At 36.7% G+C, this 25,310-nt stretch overlaps 1 protein-coding gene across 1 annotated transcript in view; it reads right to left on the bottom strand.

Annotated features, from left to right (window-relative positions):
- Positions 1–24,202, bottom strand: part of LOC104077739 (collagen alpha-4(IV) chain-like) — a gene marked incomplete at both ends in the record, with an annotated part of 44,207 nt that extends 20,005 nt beyond the window's left edge. The window contains 13 exons of the mRNA XM_009579087.1: positions 1,297–1,350; positions 2,600–2,680; positions 3,669–3,710; positions 3,886–3,921; positions 4,404–4,466; positions 5,215–5,250; positions 5,474–5,542; positions 8,391–8,507; positions 10,165–10,209; positions 11,110–11,244; positions 11,458–11,598; positions 22,031–22,108; positions 24,163–24,202. Coding sequence (XP_009577382.1) covers positions 1,297–1,350; positions 2,600–2,680; positions 3,669–3,710; positions 3,886–3,921; positions 4,404–4,466; positions 5,215–5,250; positions 5,474–5,542; positions 8,391–8,507; positions 10,165–10,209; positions 11,110–11,244; positions 11,458–11,598; positions 22,031–22,108; positions 24,163–24,202 — 937 coding nt within the window. The remainder of the gene's footprint in view (positions 1–1,296; positions 1,351–2,599; positions 2,681–3,668; positions 3,711–3,885; positions 3,922–4,403; positions 4,467–5,214; positions 5,251–5,473; positions 5,543–8,390; positions 8,508–10,164; positions 10,210–11,109; positions 11,245–11,457; positions 11,599–22,030; positions 22,109–24,162) is intronic.
- Between the last annotated feature and the right edge of the window lie 1,108 nt (positions 24,203–25,310).

The following is a 25,310-nucleotide window of genomic DNA, read 5'->3' as shown; positions in this document are numbered from 1 at the left end:
AGGAATGCCTTTTTCACCCTTTTCTCCTCTCCCAAGTATACCCTGCAACATTCAAAATACTTTGTTTAAACAAGATGCTCACTGAAGTTTGCCATAAATTTTATTTTTTGTGCATGTTTATTAAGTTGTGTGTATATTAGGTTAATGGTTCTTGTTTCACTTGCTAGGCTCAATCACTGGGCCTTATTTCATACAGCACTTCTAGCAGTGCCTACATAGCTTCAGTTATTCAGCGAACCTGCTATGGTCTCTTCTCCAAGCTTAATGTGCTTTCAGCAGTTTAAATTTTTTTTTTTTTTTTTTCCTAAAGCTCTGGGCATGTTTTGGGCTACATCAGTCAATTTCTCAATTTCTCAGTTCCTGCTTATAACTAGCAAGTGTACTATTATTTACACGGACAGCTAGTACTGGAGCAAGCATATGAAGCCCATCTTTTTCAAAGTAAATCTGATACAAGAAGATCAGTTTTGTCTCCTTTTCCAGTGCTAAGTAACAGTGGTCTTTTTATGATGGAAAATGAATTTCTGAAAAAGTGCTAGACTTAGAACTCAGAAATGCAATGTTCAGGCTTCTCGTTTCTTCTTTTCTGCCTATAAATCTAAATAAGTTTTTAACATAAATTAGAGACTCATTCTTTTGTCCTCAATTATCTTCTGTTTTTCTGAGATCTGGTAGTTTGCTGCCTGTTGATTTTCCTCCTCCAAATCTATCAGCAATAAAGACTCCAGAATCTTTTTTGTGGTTGCTTCTGCTCAGCATCCAGGAACTCCTTACTGGCACACTAATGTTTACATTAATTATGCTGACAGAAAGAAAAGAAAAGCAATAGATAGCAAACAGCAACTCTTTCTCCAAACAGGTGGCTCTGCCTTCTCTACTCTTGAGGATACCCATAATGTGAAGTTAAAAGTTTTTCCCTAACGTACTTAGGGAAATACACATCAAGCCCCATTGAGAACACATACAAATCTTCTCTATTTCTCTTCTTGAGAAAAAATAATCTGTGCTTCTATTTTTTTCACAGTCCCAATCTATTATGTGTCAATAGCCCAACTGGAAACAACACTGACCTTTCGCTACCAGGCAACATTCAATAGGTACATATAAAACAGACTCAGGTTCTCCCAAGGCTTTTGAAATATTTTTGCTTTCACACTGATTTGGGTGGTGATTAAATTTCACAGCACAAATGCTGTTATTTCTTTCATCACCTTGTGCTTTAAAAGATTAACTTAATAACCACAGAAGGACTTTGCCAGCACCATGAATAAAAAAAGAAATCATCACATTACTTACTTTGGGTCCACGTGGCCCTCTGTATCCTGTTATCCCAGGTAGTCCTTTTTGGCCCTACGTATACAAGGGAAGTTTTTGTGTATATTAATACACAGGACATGCCTATGTGCTGTTTAACTTTACAACTGTTAAATAGTATTTTCTTAAGCACTGCGCCTGTTTCTCTAGGTGTACTAGGCAGAAGAAGACAAGAAAAACAATTATGTACTGATTTTTATTTCTGTTAACACTGTCAAACCAGCATAATGACTGTGGAGTGGGATAGATGTATCTTTTCCCTTGCAGGGACCTGCTAATTGGGGCTTTGTTCCTGCAAACATGCATGACGGTAGTTCTTTTTTGTTTGCTGCTCTATTTAGTTTGATGCAAGGATTCACATGCATAGATCTACACTTTTGTGCATAGCCCCAGTCTGAATGGGATGCGTGGCTGCCTACATGGTCATGATCATTATCGTGTGTTGCACAGCAGCATATGTCACACTTCGCAGTAACATGGGGTGTTTATGAAAGTTCTTTTGGTCCTTTCCCTCTTCCTTGTACACATGTACATAGCCAACATTTGCATAATCAAAGCCTAAGATCCAATATGTGAAATCTGTCAGTTCCCTGAGTTGAGGCTGCAAGGGCTGGCAATGCCAAATTCACCTTTTTATTTGTGTATTCGAGCAAATCAGACTTGAGGACGTAGAGACTCCAATATAAGGCTCCGTAATGCAATTTTTGTAACTCTGTTCTTTTTAACAAACATTCTAATGTTTTAAGGTACACAACTGTGGCTACAGTAGGCGTGATATTGAAGAAGTACAGTAAATAACAGGAACTTGCATTAAAAATAGACAACAAAATCACACCTAATTTTCCTATTCAAAGAGCACCCTAGAAGGGTTAGGGTTGATAGTTTAAAACATTACATTGGAGAAATCTCAAAGAGAATAATTGCCAAAGATCTGAAAAATAAAAATGTTAGTGAAGAGCCACAAAAGAGATTCAACACCAGAGTAACCAACTTTACCTGAGATGCCTGAAGTATGATTTGCTAATGACAAAAAGTGAAGAAAACCAAAGCAAGGGCAGTATCTCCTTTCTGCATCAAGACAGTCTTCCCTCAATGACATGAGCTAAAGTACACATGGGCTCTCATCTGAAAGCCTGTAGGAAGGGTGCTGAACAACAAGATTTCTGCTGAAGCTGATGGTTTATTACAGAAAGAAAGATTTGTCCTATGCCGTCCTTGCAAAAATTACATCACGGGATTGTACTTGCCAAGTTGAGCACAGTTAAATATGAAGACAAATTAACACCTTTTCTCCTTTGAACAGCTGAGCTCCAGGAGGACCAACTAACAGTGGTGACCCAGGTGGCCCGGGAAGTCCAACATCACCCTGTGGAAGTCAACGGAACAGCAGAGAGACATTCTGTTCCATGCAACGTTTCAGTGAGACTTAGCATGTTTTCCTGTTGTACTACAGCACTACATATTTTTGTACTCATTGAACATGTACTTGTACTAATACCCATAGATAAATAAAGGTTTGTACCGAGATCTGTAAGCCTCTCTACCGTCTTCCCAGATGAGCAAGGTTGATGATCTTAATCCCCCTCCTATTCTCCTCAGTCATTAAAAATAATGTTATGGCTAAGCAAAAGAATGAGAACTCTGTACTCATGGCTCCTGCTCCAAGTCTGCTTGGAGATGGTTACAGGATTGTCAAATCTCTTGTGTATACATACAGTCTCTCATGTTCCAGACCAAAGCCTTTGAGCACAAGGCTTTGTGAATGTAAAGATGAAATTATTGATTTGCTATGGAAAGTTGTGCATGTTAGAAACTTACACGAATTCTAAGAAGTGACTGGACAAATCATAGAAGAAAAATCAAATATTCCACATTGGTTCTGTAAGTCCTGAGTACACTAATAGGTGGAGACTGGGAAAGGAACTATCATTATGTGCTTGTCCTTTTCTTACACCCTTTCCTTGGCATGTGTTGCTGGACATACCAAGAGATGAGATTCAGTGACTGATCTGGTACAGCCGCTGTTATTGCAGAGTACTGTTGTGATTATTTAGGTAGTGTCTGTACAGAAAGTAATTGTTATGTAAATGCTAACTAACATATTGATTGTTGCTTTTCAAAACCTCCAGAATACGCTTGATTCCTGTATGCAGCTCACTGAAGTAATCACTTCTGCATGGAATTAATTCAGTAACTTATATTACTTCTCCTTCCTTCTAACACGATTAGTGGGAGCACACAGACACAAATGAATGGGTTCCAGGGAACCCAACAAGACTCTATTATAGTTCTAATTCTACAGCAATAATATATTTAATAATATTTGATTTCTTTAATAATATTTGTTTTCTTACCAGCTCCCCCTTTTGTCCTTCCACTCCAATACCTGGATTTCCCTAATTGACAAAAAATGTGCACAGTTTGAAGATAATCAGAAAATGCTGACATTAGAATTTAATCAAGTAACTCCTTTGAAAAACTTGGTAACAAATAACCATAAGGGACATTTCAAATATTTGTATAAATTAATCTACTATTTCACTAACAACTTCAGGAAAAGTCATTGCCTACCTGTTCACCTGGCAAACCAGGGTAACCTGGAATACCCTTTAAAAGAGAATGAAGACAAGTTAGTATGTCTGGTTTAGAGACAGCTTTGCTTTGAAAATTACCTCCTCTTGCCAGTAGCACCTAGAGGCAGAATTTCCTCTTGGGATGTACCTATCCCAAAGTGCAATTTACTTCATCTGGTCACTGCTTTCAAGAGGGCTGAACTCTGGCTTCCCACTTTCCTGTCTCCCACAAGGTGGCCTTGGGGAAAGGGAATAAGGAGAGAGCACTAGCAGCATTCCTCCATGACCACAGACTGCCAGGATGAAACATGTTTGCGCAGGCATGGGAAGGAACAACATATGCTCCAATTCCTGAACTTCCAAACTCATAAGGTAAGGCAAAAATCTCTCTTTTTATCATCTGCCTCAAAAATTATTTCCAGGCTTTGATTCATATTAAGGCAAGTTCTAAAATTGGTAGACCAGAATTTATGCATATCCTGAAAATGCAAGGCTGTATAACTGTGGTGATCTTACAGGCAAGCCTGGTTGGCCTGGGTATCCAGATGGGCCCGTTGTACCTCTTGACCCTCTAGGTCCCTGGAAAAGATGGCAAAAGGTCTGTTTGTGAAAACACCAAGAGCTTACCCTTTTCTACACAAAACTAGTCCCTCCAAAATGCCTGCATCTCTTGGGCTCAGTCTGCTGGCCACTGCATTCCACCCATGGCCTGAAGCTTATACCATGCCTGTCACTAGAGCAGCTCAGCACTAGTTTCTGGGTAATACTGTACAGATACTGGACAATGCACAGTTATATGTTATTAATGGATTGTAAGAATACTTTGTCGGTATTTGTGCTACAGTGTGGGCACTTGATACAGTGAATACTTTTTTGAAGGGCGTAAGAAGAGGAAGCCAAAGCCATTAAGAGTGTAAGTCAGCAACAAAATTAAACTCTCTTCTTCTCACATGTTTTTATGGCCAAAATATGGTAGCGTGCTACATGTTCTTAGGAGATCCACCAGATACTGTGAAGAAGGTGTCACATCTCTACACATCTTGAATTTCACAGAGAAAATATTCTGCAAACTGTGAGTACCAGGGCGACAACTGCTCAATCCACAGCTAAAGTAGATAGGTATGGTCTGTTTCTGCTCCTTTTGAGCCAGCATGAACTGGTCATGGGGGCAGACTACAGGGACTCGATGTTTGTTAGAGTTTACTCTGGAATTTTGCTATTTAAGGCAGGCAGGGAGAAACCCCAATATTTCTTTACTGTACTAAGAAGGAAAATTTGAAAGATCTTCAAGACAAAAAGCATGTATAAACCCAATGACTGTACTTACAGGCATGCCAGGGGGTCCAGGATCACCTCTGTCTCCCTGTAATGACAAGCATTTAGCAAACGAATCATTACAAGCTTTGTTATGAGTATTTTCTAACTTTATAGCTATTAAGATCACAAGCTATCTGTTCCAGTTGTATATTTGCTTTTAATCTTTTTTTGCACAAAGCTTTATTAAACAGTGAGGAGTTACGAGAACAATTACATTTGCCATACATGTTTTCCTACAAGATATGATTTTTTCACAATCAGATACTTACTGGAGGTCCTCTTCCAAAATATGAAACATACACTGAATTTCCTTTTTCTCCTTTTTGCCCTGCATTTCCCTTTAAAGAAAAAAAGTCTTTTAAAACATGATCCACTTACTGATATCCTACATTTCTACGGAGACTGAATGATAATTTCTCAGGCTGTGCTTTTCTGGTGCCCATACATCACTAAGTAATCCACTAGAATGACCATCACTGCATGAGCATTTTGCAGTTCTTTTCTTTAACAAGACCCTTAAAAGTAAAATTGTCTTCTGTACAGTTAAGCAAAACAGCTCCTCGCAGCTTCTGGACTCCTGCTCTGTTAGATGCTCCTTAGCTCTTGGGTATTTCAATATTCTACAATCTTCAGAAATCTTGCCTTTAGTATCAAGTATATCAATATGCCTACGTTTTCTTCCAGTAACTCAGTGGCTTTAAGTATTAGCACTCTGCCTTCTCCAAAAGTTCATGCTGTGATTTCGAAGAATCTAGTGTGATTCTGCATGCAGTTAAAAAGCTGAAAGTATGGACTGTGTTACAAGCATAATCTTCAACATTTCCATCTATTAGAAAATATGTCTCACAGTCTATAAAAAAAAAAAAATCTGATGCCTAAAGGCCCTGTTTTTTTAAAAACTAAGTTACCATGGTACTTGCTGTGGAGTCCGTTATAAAACTTTGCAATCTTAGCACCCTCAAAAACCTCAATCTGACTTAGCAGGAACAGATGATTGCTTTTGCAAAATTTAATTGTAATGCTCGATTGACTGTTAAGAGCATGACATGTACATATCTGAAGAACAGATATTAAGACATTATTTCTGAAGTTTTCTCATTTAAAATCCAAATGCACTGGATATAATTTAACTAAGTTAACCACTTAACTACTGTATCCAATAAAATGGGATAGTTTTTCATAGAATTTAACCACTTTAAAACTGTACTGGTTTCCTGATATTATACACTGGCTGCTGAAATTGCGAAGTCAGAATGAAACAGGGAAAGTACTTATTCCTGGAATGGTACAATAAAAAGAAGAGTTACAGCTGTCTGCAGCTGGATATAGCTACAGTAGACTGGATGCAGATTACAGGTCAAACAACAGCTGCTAGGGAACACATTAAATACATCAAAAGTTATATTTGTCTTTGGTTATTTTACATGTGATCTCTTGTGTAATAAAACATATTTATTAGATTCAGTTTGTTACCTTCTACATGACTTAGGTAAGGGCTTACAAATAGAAACTACTTTCTTTTCCAATTTATTGGTGAGGTAAATGATTCTACAACGTAAGAGAAGTAAAGCTGCTGAATATGTACATAGTGTTAAATAAAATTATATGGGACAACGTTATAAGTAAGAATAACATAAAAACATTAGCTGTAATACATAGTCAAGTTGGTACTTGGTGCAACAAATTGATTTAAAAATAGGCAATCTGCATAGAGAGGTTGGAATAGCATTCTTGTACACAAGCAAATATGGTTACTATGTCTTGTTTTTCTGGGTAGCTAAATTAATTTGCACTGGAATTTTAGTGTGCATATCCAAGGCTACATGCCTATTGTCTCCCATTCTTTGTAGGTTGCAAATACGTTTCTAGGCCTGCCAAAGAGCATGCTCCTGGAATTGGGAGGATTTATGCTGTAATTTGTCCCATGTCTCATTTTTTCTCTATGTTATTTGGCTAATTATAAAAGGCAAAACTCTATTTTGAAAGCCATAATAAGTAAGAAAATACAGGTAAAATTAGAGTTTGAGCAGAAGTCATTTTACCATCTGGAGGGTTAATGGGTAACTTTGAGAGGTATAACAAATGAGGTTATTATCAAGTTTTTTATCAGGCTGTGTATTTCATAGCATTTATTACAGGTCCAAGACTGAAATTGTATGTTTTTTCTAATTGCTGTATTTTTTATAACATCTTTTCATTTGGGCACCCACTGCACGTTTTTTGATTCCCTGTAGCTGAATCAGCATCTTATTTAGCTCCTACTAAACATATTTGACTTTTCATGTAAATTGCAGTTGTTTTTATTGTTTTATTTAGAAAATTTCAGGAAAGCTCTTAGACCAACTAATCAGCTATTAATCATTCAGAACTAAAACTTGTTTCCATGAAAAGTCAAAGACTAGGGACTAGATCTGTTCAGCAAAATTTCTTTGGAGCTACAGTAATTCATATCCCTTACTGACATGAATCTGTGTTTTATCTTCATTAGAAGAGCATTGCTAACACAACTATTTAAACAATTTTAAAATGCCTTCCATTTTAACAGCAAAACTAAACAATATTAAAGTGCTAATTTTAAACATTTTAACTAAAATGATCTCTATGTATACAGATAAACACCGAGCCAAGATTAAGTGTGCACAGAGCAGTTATGAATAGGTATGTGTAAAAAGTGGCACATGAAACTCTAAGAGCATGATTTTGGAAGAGATCTACTAATACACTTGTGTGATCAACCACTAAAAATCTTCAAGTGTTACAGGACTTAGATTTGTTGAAGCTTCCACTTATTGCTAATTCATCTCAGGTATGTCCTTACTATTAAGGCTTTTAAGAAATTTCAGGTATTGATAAATGGTATGATGGTTTCAAGCTACTCCTTCTCAGTTGTACTTCCATGAAATGGTACTAGCTTTGGTGTGGTTACGTACTGGAGAAACAAAACAGAATTTAACTCTCAAGGTAGTCATATATACTTTAAGGATATAGAAACTTATTTCACATTCAAGATTAAACTTAATCTGTTAAGGCATCAAGTGTCCTTCACTCCCATTAACCTTAGTAAGAATGCCTGGAAATTCATTGTGGAGTGTAAAGCTAGTGCCATAGTCTAAAACTCCTTTCATTTTAAGAGCTGTTAGCTTGGGGGGGAAATGTACCCATACAGTAGGAATGCCTTTCACATACATAAGGACCTCTTGGTCCAATATAACCATTTTCGCCTGGAAATCCTGGATCTCCTCTTGAGCCATTGCAGCCATCTAAACCACGTTTGCCCCTGGGTCCTTCACTTCCTGGTAATCCCTGAAAGACAGTTTAATATTTATTAGAGATACACCATGATAAATTGGGAATTACTTTTTAAATTAACAGCACATCTCATAGTGGTCCCAGCTTCATACTCTTTGCATTAGGAATGTTTTCTTTTGTGATCAATAGAATTTTTTTCAAGTATAACAAATGATATAAATATTTTATATCTTGTTCTTTGATGCATAGCAAATATAACAGGGACAACACTGGTTAAGAGGGCCAGACTGAGCTCTCACTTCAGTCAAAAAGTAATGTGCTATCTTCTCAGAGAAAGCTCTAGCACTCCAACTATAATCTTTCTTGTGGCTGTAAAGAAAAGCTGAAGAAATACACAAAAGTCATCTCAAGCAGCCTAGTATTTTTTAATTGATAGGATAAAACAAGGAAAAACAGGACACAGCTTGACTCAAGCATACAGTAATCGCAGAGATTATGACTATACATTCAAGAATTGAGGAAGTGATTTTCTAACCTAGCAAGAACTAACCAATGTCCAGATAGGGGATAGTTCTACTGCAAATTAGACATTAGGCAATAGAAACAGTGAGATTTCCCTTGGAATGATCTTTCCATAGGAGGAAAAATTATTTTCACAGAATTAAATATTTTTGTAAGGAACAAACAGTAATTTTGACCGCCGATTTTTTTTTTTGGAGGGTTCTGAAAAATCATCAGGAACGTATCCTGGCTCTTTGCCTGAAATATTTTTGTCAGTTTTACCTCCTTCCTATCTTTAAGGTTCTTCATCCCAATTTGTGGATGCTGTTTTTTAATTAACATTTTTCATAGAAAGAATATACATTCTTGGGAGTGCTTCTTTTTTGTGCTAAATTTTGGCCTTGTGACCTCTACATTATACAGACATTCTGGCAACAGTCCCATTGTCAAGTGTGGACAGCTGACAAGCAGATGCTAAGGCACCCCCTCAGTTTCTGGTTCTGTTTTCACTTTCAAAATCCCACATTTTAACTTTGTTTCATCCATATGAAACTAATAACAGCATAGGAATTCAGTTCTAATAAACTATTTTTCAGGTACTGTATCTAAGAGATATCATCTTTCTTTTACGACACTCATTTCCACACTGAAGAAGACATTCAGAAAAATATATAATCACATGCTTATAAAGATATATTTAGGACCCACTTTCCTTCTTCAGTCCCTATTTAGGTTAAAATTACTGGACTTAGTGGTTGCTTTTTTTTCCTGCAAAAGGACTACAAGCAAAAATCAGAATATTTGAACAGAAACCAGTACATCATTTGAGATACTTTCAGAGATGTTAAAAATGCAGCAAGCAGACTATAGCCTGCTGTAGAGCCTGAGGAAAATAAACTCATTGTTTTTAATCCTAGCACTGACACATGCTGCATGGACATGGGCTAGTCTCCACCTTCACTGCCCCACTCCTGCATGAAAATCATGTACTTACCTCATTGGGATTTTGTGGAATTTGTTATCAATAATAAACACAGTTGAAGTTAACCTGGCTATTCCACATTTTTGCAAAACATGTAAGTCTGTAGATGACATGATATCAATAGGTATAAAGCCAAACAATTTATTGAGTGTATTACTCTATTAGAGGACTCGCTATGACTTTATAGAAACTGTAATTTTTATAAAGCAATATTCATGCAATACGTACAGGAACACCATCTAAACCAGGAAATCCTGGGACTCCAGTTGGGCCCTAAAAACAGGTGACATGAAAAAACAAAGTTGCTGAGGTCATTAACTCTCAAAAAGAATGAAAAACAAGAATATGTGATACTATGTAGCAAGAAACAAGAATCAGTCTTGTTTGAAATATGAATGAAAAGCCGTAATTGTCAGAAATAAATAACTGAAAAAAGTTATATGGGCTTGGCAGGAGACTAGTGCCAATAGCTACCCATGTAACAGATGGTACAGTACAGGACAAATGTCTAACTCTCATATTCATTCTCCAAAGATTATAAAATGACAGAAAAGAGGAAGTTGCCTATAACTTACAAAATAATTCTGTATGTAATTTCACAACCCTACTCCTGTTTTGATAACATCAGCAGCACAATTTCTATTTACAGCACTTACATTTCAGGTGTGCTAGATACTGACATTAGTGATTTCAGTCATCCACCGAGATCAGTGGAATTAGACCATTAAAACTAATATAAAGTACCAAGAGCCAAGCACAGGGATTGTACAGCTATGAAAGATATGGACCTGAACTGCAATTTATATTCCATAAGTGGTAATAAAATTCTGTGTAGTGTACAGCACTTTTAAAGGCACCATATTCCTCCCTCCAGCTCCACATTCCTCCCACAGCCCTTTTCGAGGTTAAGGAGGATGACATGGTATATAACAATCAGAGACTGGGTCTGTTTCATTTTATTTTGTCTTCTGAAAATTGTACTTTTGCAATCCACAGCAAAAATCCCCTGAAACATTTTTTCAAGAAAGCTGTAATTAAATTCAGTGAGAATTTTGTGTGAGCAAGAGTATAGTTTGGCAAAGGCTTTTTGATCATTCAGGTTCTGTTTCCCTTGCCAATATTTAACATTACGTACTGTATACACCTAAAAGAGCTGTCTATGGTGTTTCCTACCTTATCACCTTTTTCTCCAGCTGGCCCAGGCTGCCCATTCTCACCTCTCTGTCCTTTTTCCCCTGGCAGACCAGCTGGTCCTGTAGATCCCAAGGACCCAATTGGACCTTGAGCTCCCAGCTCACCAGGCTGACCCTGAAAAAAGAAGTGAATGACTACTGCTGTACACCTCGCAGCAGGAAGCATTTTGGAGATGACTGTATGGATAAAACAAGGCTTACAATGTATTCATACTCATGATTCAAAATAGCTTGCTGTACAGCCTGTAGATCTGTTCCACGCATTACATGCTACAGGAACACGACCTTCAAATTTAACAACTTGCTCAAGGTGATAATTTCTTTTCACCTTCGTCAGGTCTCCAGTACCACCCCTCTGAGATGCCTGGGATAAATTGCAAGTCTTCCTGGCTCTACCAATGTAAGTATCACCTTCTGCACACGTAAGACTCCACTGAGCATCGTATTTTTGCCACCAGAGAAGTGATGGCTTATTTTAGACAAAGAGAATTTGTACATAATTAGAACACATTGAGAGAGTTCTCTCTTTCTTTTAAGTCACACTATATGCTAATTATCTTAAATTTTTCTAGCTTACATATTTTCCATCATCACCCGCAGATTTTAATGGCTTATTTAAAAGTTGTGAAGTTTCCTGCAGAAAAAAATGATAGTTATTAGCCAACATATTTACAGAAAGTATCAATTTTAATAGATTGTGTTAAAATGGTTTTTGGAGGTTGCAGAGTGTCATTTATCTATAAATAGCTCTAAATTGAGTATCTGTATCTACAGTGTCATACAGACCATCTCCATGGATTTCTGCTAACTTTTACTTCTCCTGAACTAAAAATACTTTCCATGCCAACTGGATTTTTCAGTCTATAGCATTGGTGTGGAGTTGTTTTGGATTTGTTGCAGATTTTTCTGTGCTGCTAAACAACTACTAAATAATAGATTCAAAGCGCTGAATAAAGCAAGCTTTCTAATCAGACTTCACATGTGAGCTGTCTACACTTTCACCCTACAAAATCTATGTATTTATAGGTCTTTATTTCTCTTACTCATCTTTTTCATTCTGTATCATTATCTTTGCCTAGCTATAACTAGTTTTGTTTCCCAACTGAAGAGTGTTTTGCTTTCTTTTCAGAATTCATCAATCAATTATACCACATTACTAAAAAAGAGAGCAAAATGGAGCCCTATGCATTCCCGAGAAAAGCGTATGGCTCTAAGACCACTTGAGGGCAGTAAAGGATATTTCACTACAACCTCCGTTCACAGAAATAACAGACTATACGCTTATTTCTATGAATGGATTGAAGGAAAACAAAATGACAGAAATCAAAGGTGATTGTAAGCAGATATGTTAGCTTCAGGAGTCAAATTATGTTGAAGCAACAGAACTGAATTGCTTGCTTCTCAGTGTAAACATTTCAACAGACTGAATCTGTCCAAACAAAATCTTATCTTGTGAATTGTAAACAGGGACCTAAACCTCTTTTTATTTATTCTCTATTTGCCTTTTAAAATATGTCAATAAAATCAGTGTGATTTGACAGTTGGACATGAAGTGAAGAAATGTATGGTATGCATCATCCAATCAAATCAGCAAAGAAACAGAGTAATGAGAAGGTAACTTTCTACATGCTTGGAACAGGAACATACCATAGGCTTATGCTGTACCGGAAGCAGGACTGTATCACCACCGGCCCTGAAGCTCTGAACAGGAATTTAGTCCAGAGGCTGGGAAAATAAGTCCTACACTTACAAATAAGGACTACCTGAAAAAGTATCCTCATACAACTCATGTTCCATTTGTCTTTACTAGCTCCTCCCACTTAAACCTTGATCCTGCTTCCAGTGAAGTCACTGGCAAAAATTCCAGGGCAGAATCAGCATGTCTTCAGCAACAGTTACAATTTTCTTTATACCATAATTCGAGCAGTGTAAAATATTATGCAAATTAAGGGCTACTAGTATTAAAATCTGCTGCTTCTGCATCCTTGTTAACAATGAATGGACAGTCAGGATTCTGGTTGTTTAATTTGAGTATTTGCTTGCATGAACAATTGCAGCCTCTCTATTGGCAGTGCCTTGCACATCCTCTGTTGTAAAACTGAATTTATTCATTGAAGTACTCTTAAAGCAGCTATTACACCCTTTAAATACTTGATAAAAAAAAAAGACTGGACAACCATTTTCATTAAAGCATAATTCTGAGTATAAGAAAAGTGAAATAAATGAGACTAATAATATAGTAAAATACAACTGTTTGAACCATTCACTCTACGGAAAGCGGTAAGTTTTTTTTAGTACACTGAACTAGCTGTTACCATGCAAAAAGCAACATTCATCAGCAGGTAAAAAAACACATAAGATATTTCTCACTAATGCTCTAATGCCTTTGTCTTAACAATGCATTTTGTTGACAACAAGTTTCTGCAGCAACTTTAATAGTTTTAATTTATAGTGTATATGCTCTGCATTCAAGAGTTGAAAAAGAAAATTTTTAAATCATGTTATATCCTTTGGACAGTTGAAGAAACATGATTTTGATAGTACTCAGAAAAAAGCTGAGACACAGTATGAATTCTGTGGTAATTATCCATCATAATTAACCAATAAACACTTCCAGGACATGTAGTCCTTTAGGGCGGTAAAATGTCTTTGTTAGTTGCTACCCTGTGAATTTAATTGACTCCAGGGTTTATGTCTTCAGTAGGAGGTAGTGAAGTCATAAAATAGAGTCACTGAATCCAGAATTCACAATAGGTTTGACAGCTGATACAACTTTAGCATGCCATGTGAAGCTGGTGGATTGTCTCTCTTTCTTTCGGCTCAAAGACTGATAATGACTGGGAGCTTTGTTAAGACCAAACTGATACCATGTCATAACATCTATTATCACATCTATTATTTGTGCCCATCCAATGTGACTACCACAGCATTACAGTCTCAGGACAGCTGTACAAATAAAGAGGATGAAGGTAGTCATGCTCATGTGGAAATGACAAATTAGCTCAGTTAAAATGAACAGAATATTATGCCTGCTCTGCCATCTGATGCCAATAAATTCCTTTAGGATTTCAATGCCTTGTTAATTGTCTAGGTCAGGAACTACCCATGCCAAGACTATGGTCTTGTTATTTTAACATATCTTGGGCTTGACCTGCAGTAAGAAACTGACTTTTGACAAAACAAGACTATATTTTTTTAATTAAGTATGCTTCCTAAGACTAAGACTGCAAAGACTTCAGAATCATGCAGCAAAGTGTTTGATACCGTCTGGAAAAGGCAATGGCCAAGGTTATTTGGAATTACTTTTTTTGGTTGCCTGAGACACCAAAGAGCACCTGATTTTTAGAGTGCCCTGAGAACTTAATTGTCTGAAAGCACAATGTTTTAATAGAGTCTTAATTGGAAATAAAAAAAACTGGTTCATGCTATTAGAGTGAATTCTGTCTTGCTTCTCATTATCAATGAAGTCAAAAGAAGTCCAGCCTTCAATTAGGACAGTTACAGGCTATGTGGATGTACCAGTGATATGTGAAATGCATTTACCTTCTGTTCATGTGAACAAAAATGAAAATGCCCCGCAACTCCACAGGAACAGATTGTAGGCAAATAACATAGTGCTCTTTTTCATTCTGCACTAGACTCTAGCTTGTAACCAGTCTTTCTCATTTTACCAGGAGCAGGGAAAGGGAGGAAAGTAGAGCAGTTCAGGGGCAAGAGAGGAGTGCACACAAAGGCATTGGCAGACAGATGTTTTCTTTTGTAATTTGCTTAGTGAGGTGGGAGCATCTGCTGCTACTCTAAGTGCCGCCCATGTCCTCTCCACTTTTGGAAGAGCAGGTCTATTACACAGCAAAGCCACAGCTTCCAGGGCTTGTAGAGGTGTCCATTCTGGGAAGTTTCCACTCCTACACTGTAACTGTGTAAGAGTGGGACCAAAACCATTTTCGCTGTAAGTCAAGGCTCCAAAATAAACCTTCTAGATATTAACTTTATCAAGATGAGATAAATCTGAGAAAGCACTTGGCATTAAATCTACTCTCGTGTCCTTAATAGAGCACATTTTTCTGTGACTGTGGGCTAAACAGTGAGTTAGGGTCAGACTAGTATATGTCATGTGCTTTATTCTCAGTTTGTTCAGAAACAGCAGATCGCATAATGACTTTTCAGTATTAGATAACTTTTTTATAGTCAGATTTTGAGCTGATTAAATGCAATAGTAACTCTTAGTGCTTGACTTTTCTCAGCATCTGGATCATGCTGCAAACTACTGGAAAATTCTGTGCTCTTTTATCACATTTTTCTATGATCCATATGCTACAGGAACATAGCACCTGATGATGCAGCTTAGTATTCACAGTGATACTTCACTGAAGCACAACAAATCACAGTGAAGTGCTGAAAGCATTTTTCATGGTGTATTTTGTTTTGTGTTTTAACCATGTGGAACCATGAAAAGAAAAAGTATCCAATAAGCCAGTGGGTGTCACTATTGTGTTAAACAAACACTGAGCAAGAGAGAATTTGGCACTGAAACTCCAAGAAACACTGTTAATGGTTGAAAGCAGAAAGCTGCAAATAGAGCATTTTAGACAGCAAATAATTAACATCAGACTAGCTAATAAAATAAAATTAACTTTTGCTCTGATTCATTTTATTGAAACAAGTCACTGATTGGCAATTTTTGGTTGATTCAAATCTATGAAAAAGAATGATTTTGTAGAGTTTTGTCTTGCCAATCTGCAGCAACTGAGAAAAACACTATTTTTAGTATGGTGGGACAGGGGAACCAAAAGTATTAAGAAAAGAAAGATGCTCAAGAACAAAAGGAGGGATAATTTAACAAGATCAAAACTTTTGAAAAATTTGGAAATGTCTAATATGAAAAATGCTAATTTACAGATGCTGTAGCTGGACATTGTATATGAAGAACAGCCTCAAAGAGACCTTACAGTGAGGAGAATGGAGTGATCCTGTTCCTATTGCACATTCTGGTAAGCAGGCTCCATTCCCTACCAGTTCAAATACTAACTTCTGGAGCCAGAGAACTGCCTACTGCTCTGCCCAGTTATAAAAAAATGTGTGGTCTGCTTCAGATATAGATTTAGGGGTCTCATTTCTCTAGGTCTGCTTTTCTATGGTTCTCAGCAAATGTAAGTGAAATGCAATAGAAATACTACAGAAATGTATAATTGGTCTCAGGAATCTTCTATTTTAAAACTTCATCATAGCTAATCTACTGGGAAGAATGATCAAGAAGTATGAGGCAAATAGTGGGAGAGATCTGGGTTTCCTCAGATGCTAGTGTGCATATATCTCTGATAGTGGATTCAACTAAGCATATGTATTTGAGATCAAATACATGGATTTTACATATTCATTTCCTGAGTGTGCAGCTTGAAAATTCAAATACAGGTGCTGGATATTCCCTGTGAATGACAGACTGCCATTGCATGCTAACATGCAAAAAAGTCTAATTTAATAAATGCCTCTTACTCCCTAAAACAGACAGAATTTGCACAGTTTCCCAGTTAGTGAATCTTAAAGATGTTTTACACTGTGCTGTAAATCAGTGTAAATCAGACTCAGTTAACCCACAGGATTTACTAGGGAGATGTGACAACCCACAAGATCTATTAGGGAGATGTTACAAGAGAAGTCATGCTAGAAGACAGACCTACTACAGAGTTAAATTTCACCATTCTTACCCCACTACCCTGAAGTATACATCAGCTGACTTTCTAACTTACCTATGACAACCAACTGACTTAGCATCTCTTGTGAGTGCTTACTCCTTACACCTCATGTGCCAGAAAATGTGAAACCTTCCTCTTAGATTTCTGTTTGCTAGGTTCTCTCCTACACTAGTATGAAAATAGGCCACTTGCTTCATCTGCAAAAGAACGAACATCAGTCTTGCTGAGTTATATTTATTAATTCACTTTGCTCCAGGCATTTCACATGATCTCATAAAAGCTAGATCAGGTTGGGTCATGAATAGACGCTTGCTTTCTAAATCTACTTAACTCTACAAACAAAGCCAAAGGAATTGAATGGGATCAAAACTCCGGGGTCGGCACAGGACAGGTTTACAATCAGTCAGTGCTAACTGCAAACATTTTTTTAACTATCTAAATTCTGTTAGAGCAGCCAGCATTTTTGGAGGCCTCTGATAAAACACTGCAGGAGTTATCATGGAAATGACTTCCCAAGTTAGAGAAAGAGGAGGAAATGGAGGAAAGGTTTCACTGTCTGTTGGACGTATCAGGAGAAAATTAAAATCATGGACTTTACAGGAGATCAAAGAGGAAGAGGGGAAAAAAAATCTAAAACAACGAAGTTGCTGTTTGCCTCTAATTAAAAACATTGACTGCTACTGCCTACTGGAAGACCATCCATCTTGACTGGGAAAGAAGAGGCAGGAGAAAGTCTCAGTTGTTCCATGCTGGCACTAAAAATCATGTAGAACGCTTACTGGCGTATATACTTTCACTAATGACTTTCTCCCCTCATTTATCTGTTTTATAGTTCTTAAATGAATATGTATTGTAGCATACAGTATGCGCAAAGAGATTTAACAGCACATTTTAATGGTGTCCTATGGAAGAAAGAGTCCTTTTGAGTTGTGACATGAGATCAAGAGATAAATAGTATAATGTAAAACTAATTCCAACAAGGCTTAATCCCAATTAAACTGAAGTCGAACTTTCATTGTGATGTGGACAACTGTACTGATATCAGAATGGGATATACTACTAGCAATAGTGACTAGAATGTTTTTCAGACAGTGATTTCTTGCTAATGAATAGTAGTGCGAACCTGTTTTTAGAACAGTTATCTAAGGTTGAGAGAAATAAAAAATGTCAGGTACACAAGCTCTTCTAAAACCCAATAAAGCAACCAATACATAAATATACTGGTTTTATATAAATATTAAATAAAAGTTCAGCTATTTCTTCTACTTTTCTTCTAACTTGCCCAATTTCAATACATTCAAGTATGGCCATGGCAGTTTCCTTTTCTTATTCCCATGGTCATCTTTCCCTTGCTAAAACCTCAATTGTTTTGTCTGCTTACGATGAAAAAGGCTTTCTATGTTGACGTTTAAAAGATTTTCAAATGGGCAACTAGAAGGCAAAGTCTTAATTCCCATTGCATTCACAGTCAGCTGCACAGTTTTCTTACACTGTCCTGGTAACAACAGCTTTAACTAATCATACTTAAACTACATTCAAAAAAATGGATAGAAAGTATTATGCCAAAGAAAGTAGGGCAAGATTTGAGGTCCTACTTTCCTATGGAAACTTCAGAGTATACTACACTCCTGACAGCCATTCTACTTAACTCATAAACCTAAATATATTTAGGAGTTTAATTTTAGATGTCTATTCTCTTATTACCCTAGTTTTTTACTATTTTAGTGGAGAGACATTAAGAATAAGGGCTACAGTTGCCATACGCAGCTTAAAATGTTTTTAGTTTTACAAAATGTGAACATACTTCACTTGTCACTGGTAATTACAATAAACAAAGCTGATTTACATCAGCTCTAAGACTTTTGTTCTACCTTAATTTTAGTAGAAATCTTCGTTATGGACTGACTATGAGTCTGCTCCAAACATAGAAATAACCTGTTTGTTCATTCTACTAGCTAAATTTCCAGTGGGCAATGCTTCCACTGAAAGTCTAAAAAAGGAAGGTAACATTCTAAAACCTGTAAAATAGCAATATCATCAAATACCTGTCATAGTGTTTTATATGTAAACAAAAATCCCTCAAATGAAACTAGCAACAATATTTTCCTCGCAGTCTGCTGACAAAGTGAAACCCTTTCAGATGGGACCTTAACTTTGAAACTATACAACTGCTGTTTTATCAGCACATAGATATTCTGACTTCTCTAAAAAATCTCCTTTTCATTAGTGTGTGGAGAAGGATGTAGGGAAGTGACCATGAGCAATGGGCGAAACAAACTGCTTATTCAGATATTAAACTATAACTTGTAAGTTGGACCTATGACATCTATCTCGCACAAAGTCTACATTATGATACAATGAGCGTCTTTCCTATGGTTTCCACCAGGTGTATTACAAATAATGCACTTTCCTAAATAGCTTCTCCCCCAGTACACTTTTTAAGGGAGATAAAAGTTAACAGAAACTTTCCATTGAAACTGGAACTCTATTTGGAAGTATTCAGCCAACAACAAAGATTCAGAATAATATACGAATGGTCCTGTTCCAGCTAGTCTAATGAAGGATTTGGTTGCAGTTCTTGGAAGAGTTTGAATAACATGTTTAACCAATTCATAATAGGTCTGACCTTGTGTGTTTCTAACACAGATGATACCTTAGCAAGTACAATAATGAGACAATTTGCCCTTGCTCCCCTGTAAGTCTTAGATTATGATGTTCAGTGGAAGATCATGAAGGGAATACCTTACATCTGATTTCTTGTGGTAAAAGAGATTAAAAAATAATCAAAAAATAAAAATTAAAAATAGGTGGACTGGTCTACGTATATCAATGTAACTCAATACATATACTGATGTAGCTTGCTCAGATGCTGCCTTTCTCATTCAGCCTCTGCAAAAGCCCATGATACTGCAGTTGGTTTAACAAAGCTGAATAAAGACTAGTTAACTTCAAGGGCTGCTATAAGGTTGGCTTTCCAGCTGGTCTGGATGAGATTATTGTTCCATTGCCTTTTGCCAGCAAATATGTGAATTTTCTAGAATCTTTTTGTGCTTTCAGCAAATGTTTGCTGAGGGGCCCAGCTCATCCTTAATTTTGACAGGTAGCATGTGAAAAAGGAAAAAAATAGGGTGCTAGGCAACCAAATTTATACTGTTGCCCTTATATCAACTTCTTTACAGAGAAGGATTATTTAATAAACTGTACACTTCTGAAATTTTAGGCTTGCATAGTGTACAATGCCAGAGGCTTTCAGTGATCATTTATTTCTTGCACTTTAAAGACAGGATTGAGGAAGATGCAAAACTCTGAGGAACCAGCCTGGGAGCAGGATTCAGACAGAAAAGTAGATAAAGCAGATGTTTTGCATTCTAGGAAGCTAACAATAAGATAAACATATCTTTTATTTTGTAATGGGTAGTCTCCACAAAAGCTAGGAAAGCAAACTTAGTGTGTCAGAGTGTAAAGGCAGAACACAGCATAGTTTAGAAATCAGCAGGATCGTAGGATGAAAAAAAGATTAAGTAATCCTGTAGAAAATAATTCATCACCATACATTAGTATAGAAAATATCTGCAACAATCTATGTAAAGTGGTGTTTAGTTAAGCCATATTTCATGTGGGGTCTAATAAGTAACTTCTATTTCTTGCTTATTGATTAATAGAAATGATTGCATGAAATATAAATTCATATTGCATTGGAAAGACTATCCATCAGTGTGCATACGTATTTCAGAGCTGTTTCAGAAAATGGTACAATTCTCAGACTTATATTTGCATAATGACATTGAATTCATTTTGAAATATTTATTACACTTCTATTTGGCACTTAGGTCCAGATCCTTGTAAGTATTTAGAAAACTAACTGCAAAATGAATGAATCATAGTTCAGTTTACCTGTGGTAGGGAGGACAGCTTAGGAAAGAGCCATAACGACTGCAGTGAGTATTTATTATTGATTGATTACGGGCATGTAATTCAGAACTTCCAGGCTACTGAGAGAGAACCAGAATCAAGGAAATTTCCTCTAGTTTCAAAGTCAGTTGTTTTTAAAAGGCCCTTCAGATCAGGTTTTTGGTATCCAAAACAATCTATTCAGTAGCATTGAGAGACACTGCAACACTGCTAGTCAAAATACTTTTCCTGGGATGCCCTTTTGTTAACACAGTGTTACAGAGATAGACGCATCCTAGGCCCCTATTATGAAAATCCTACAGCATGGGGGACTTTCGTATAGACATAATCCTGGAGGATTAGGATAGGATCCAAGGACACCAGGGCAGTGATCATGACACAGCAAAGCATGCAGCTAACTGCAGAAGCACAGGAAGGAAACAGTATGTCTTACTGTTGTGGCGACTCAGGTTGTACACAAACAAATGGGGCATGCAGCTTTTCTAAAAACTGGTCCACCATGTTCAAGCTTTCTAACCCTAAACTTTAATATTAGTACTTTGAAAGAAAACAATTTCCATCACTAACTGACAATTTTTCAGTTGTTCCCTAACCAGGGCATGTATCTAAATAAGTCCTTTCCTCATGTAACATTTAAATTGTTTGCTATCACTATATAGATACGTATTTTGAGGAAGAACAGCCAAGATAACAAACTAGTCATCACTGGACCATATTTCAATTAACAAATAGCAACATGCACAGTTACTAATTTTAGTGTATAATATGAAAACGTCTTGGCTTCATTCAATGTTTTACAATTATTTATAAGGCAAAGACAATTCAGATTTTTTTTTATACTTTGTGCATTAAACTAGTAAAATAAAAAGTCTGCGAGCTTTTCCAGAATCACCTAACCCAAATAAGAAACACCTAAGTTGTCATAAAACTAGTAAATGGCATAGACATTCTCTTTTAATCAACCTCTTAGTAGAAAACAAGCATAGATTTCTAAACAATATATGTTAAGAATGACCTTTGTCTAACTATTAGATTGATCTCAAAGAATCCTTAACACAAAAAGGCACCACGATTATTATAAACTTAATTTACAAGCAAACTTGTTTACAAACAATCTTAACTTCTTTCAATGATAGCTGTACTTCATACCAGTGACAGAATTATGCTAGTTTGCTTGTTTATGTCTGAATATTGATTTACTGATTTATGTCAACCATATTGATTTTACAGAACAGCACTGTGCACAAAATGAACAGTATTTACAAGTGATTATCATTAGTTCTAATCATCACTTACTCTTGATCCTTTTTCTGGAAAGCACCGACAAACTGAACAATCCTGTCCCCCACAGGGGTCAATATATGCATATCCTCCCTAAAAATTAAAAGTTTATGGATTTATCAGTAAGGAACAGACAACAATCACTTCATCAAATATTGTCAACTGGACATATTATCCAATTAGATGATTTTTAAGGCAAAAGATTTGGCTACCCTTGCATACCCACAGGGAAATTTCCTTCTGATGAAGAAACTTGGCATAGCAGCAAGCATCAGAACATTGTGTAGATCTCAGCTTGACACGTGTGAACCTTTTCCAATGCTTGCTTAATAGAATACACACATCAATACCACATTTAAAATCCTAACCTTCTTGGACCTCTCATCAGCATAAACATGCTGGCAAAGTAGAAGCAATAAGCAAAAGCTTATTACTGTTGCTGTAGAAGGTCAAAGACATTACCTGCAAGTTATGTTAAGTAATGCTAAATATTACAGCTAAATACAACTAAGGAAATAGGCTCCATCTAGAAAAAATTTTAACAAAGTCAGAATTGAGTTTGTAATAATGTGAAATTTGTAACCCATCACATTAGGTTAGGAGATTGTTTAACTACAATTAAATGATAAAAGGCAAAACAGGCTGAAGAGCAACAAGGCCACTCAGCGATAAAGCCTTGTATTTAATTCTTGTCTATTAAATGAAAAAAGAAGTATGTGCATGGTGTAATTATGTATTGCCTACCCTTAATTTAGTTATTTCTTGTATTAAAACTTTCTGTCATTGTCCTCTTAATAGCAAAGAAGTGACTACTTTTTTTTCATCAAATTGCAATGAGGGAAGAAAGCATATGAGGAGAAGCTATAACACAACAAAAGGTAAATTAAGTAGATTTATTGTGTGGTAAGTGAACATGATTCTTTTCTATTTCCCAAAGTATAGTATTAAACATATACCAATTATACACAACATATGCATTTATAAACTCACTTAGATGGTTGGAATGTCCACTAGGTGACGTTATTTTTTCGACAAAATTGTGTAAATTATCAAAGTTGTTTTGAAAAGAATGACAAGGACTTACAATATTTAAGAATAATTTAGGTAAACAAGTAAACAGTGATAACATGAAAATATTTGCTCAGTGTGGATTTCTTTTTTATCAAGGTCAACATTGTTTTGTTACTGGTTTTAATAACCAACAGAACACTATAGGTTTATACTTCAATTTTTCAAGCAGAAAACACTGACCAATATTAGATAAGGAGGAAAAATTCTGTTCTTTCTATCTACAATATTTTTAGAATATCTGGTACTCCCAAATCTCAGAACAACAGGGTATGATGGTCTCTCTCACAGGCCGTTTCTCTTTCACACACTGGATTTCCCATGAAATTACTAATCTACTCCACACTACTCTCTCATGTAGTTATTAAAAACTTGCCTCTACTGGAATGTCAATGGAATGCAAGTTTCTAATAACACATAAGCTGTTACCCTTTGTTCTAATTGAACACATTTATTTTTAAAAAATATTTCAATTTTCAACAGTTCAACTAAAAAGGGATGACTTTGGGGGAAAAACAACAAAAAAGAGCTTTTAAATATTTGAAAGAAACAAAGAGGATGGACTTGAAAGAAGTTTCAGTGAGGGCATTGCAAACATAAGGTTAATATGGAGGACAGTACAGAGAGGAAAATAAAGTAGATATTGAGGCTATATTATATGTAGAATTTTGGCTTCAGAGAGATGGGAATGTACAGGGAGGCCAGTTTAAGATCTAGGCTAACGTACAGAGAAGGGCTTGAAAGCTAGGGTTTGATATATGCTATAATGTAGAGCCATTGAAGGGACTTCATGAGGAAGGAGACGGATTCAGTGCATAAGAGAGGTTTTTTACATGCAGCTTTCCAAAAGCATCTAAAAATGCCAGAGTTAGAATCTAGAATAATCCAAAGGAGACAATTCCAAAATAGTTAAGCTGAGCAACAGGAACAGAAAGGAAAGTTAGAACTGCAGAAATACTGAAAGAAACATCACAGTTTTCCCTCAGAACTATAGGTCATTTTGGTGTATATAGTGTTACTTGTTTGAACTATACCATACTATCTATCACCTGGCTAAAGTAAATATCAATGTCACTTACCCCCTCAATTTCTTGTGTTGAAAAAACAATCAGCAGCCACCTGATTTAAAAGAAGGAGAAAGCTAAATTAAATCTAAACTTCCAACATCCAACCTTCACAAAAATGTAGCCTCTGAAAAGTAAGAAGTGTGTACACATCATTAAATCCTGTTTGGGGTGATTATATAGTAAAAGAGTATATTTATAAGGGGTATGCATCATCAAGAAATGATCAGCGCATGCTATACATATTTGTCTTTTTGGATTTGTGAGACTGAGTACAAACAGATAGGCATGAATAAGACTATGAAAAGCCCTTGTAACTTCCCCCTTGTAACCTACTTCCAATCCCACAATTAGGAATGGCCAGAGAGGAACCATTCCAGACAGATTTCTGCACCTCCACAGACACCATGGGGTGAAGACAGCAGAGATGGAGGTGACCTGCATCTGCCCCAAAATGAGTCAGCTGGTGCTGTTTTCTTTTGCTCAGAGAGAGAGCAAGGGAAGGCTGGGAGCAAAACAAAAAGGTAGCCAAAAATTTCTGCAGTAATACAAAGCATTATCATCTAAGGTGCACAAGTCCATGGGACCCAATGAGATGCATCCGCAGGTCCTGAGGGAACTGGATGAAGTTGCTAAGCCACTATCCGTCATATATCCGGTGAAGTTTCTGCTGAATGGAAAAGGGGAAACATAACCCCCATTTTTGAAAAGGGAAAAAAGGAAGACCCAGGGAACTACAGGCCAGTCAGTCTCACCTCTGAGCCTGGGAAGATCATGGAACAGATCCTCCTGGAAGCTATGCTAAGGCACATGGAGGACAGGGAGGTGATTCAAGACAGCCAGCATGGCTTCACCAAGGACAAGTCCTGCCTGACCAACCTAGTGGCCTTCTATGATGGAGTGACTCCATCAGTGGACATGGGAAGGGCTACAGATGTCATCTATCTGGACCTCTCTAAGGCCTTTGACACTCTCCCCCACAACATCCTTCTCTCTAAACTGGAGAGGTATGGATTTGATGGATGGACTGTCCGGTGGGTGAGGAATTGGTTGGATGGTCGCATCCAGAGGGTAGTGGTCAATGGCTTAAGGTCCAGATGGAGATCGGTGACGAGTGGTGTCCCGCAGGGACGAGTATTGGGACTAGTACTGTTTAATATCTT

This window comes from Fulmarus glacialis, unplaced genomic scaffold (assembly GCF_000690835.1).
Source record: "Fulmarus glacialis isolate BGI_N327 unplaced genomic scaffold, ASM69083v1 scaffold46945, whole genome shotgun sequence".
Taxonomy (NCBI): domain Eukaryota; kingdom Metazoa; phylum Chordata; class Aves; order Procellariiformes; family Procellariidae; genus Fulmarus; species Fulmarus glacialis.
Note: the sequence above shows the minus strand (reverse complement) of the source record. Positions and strands in the feature narration are given on the sequence as shown.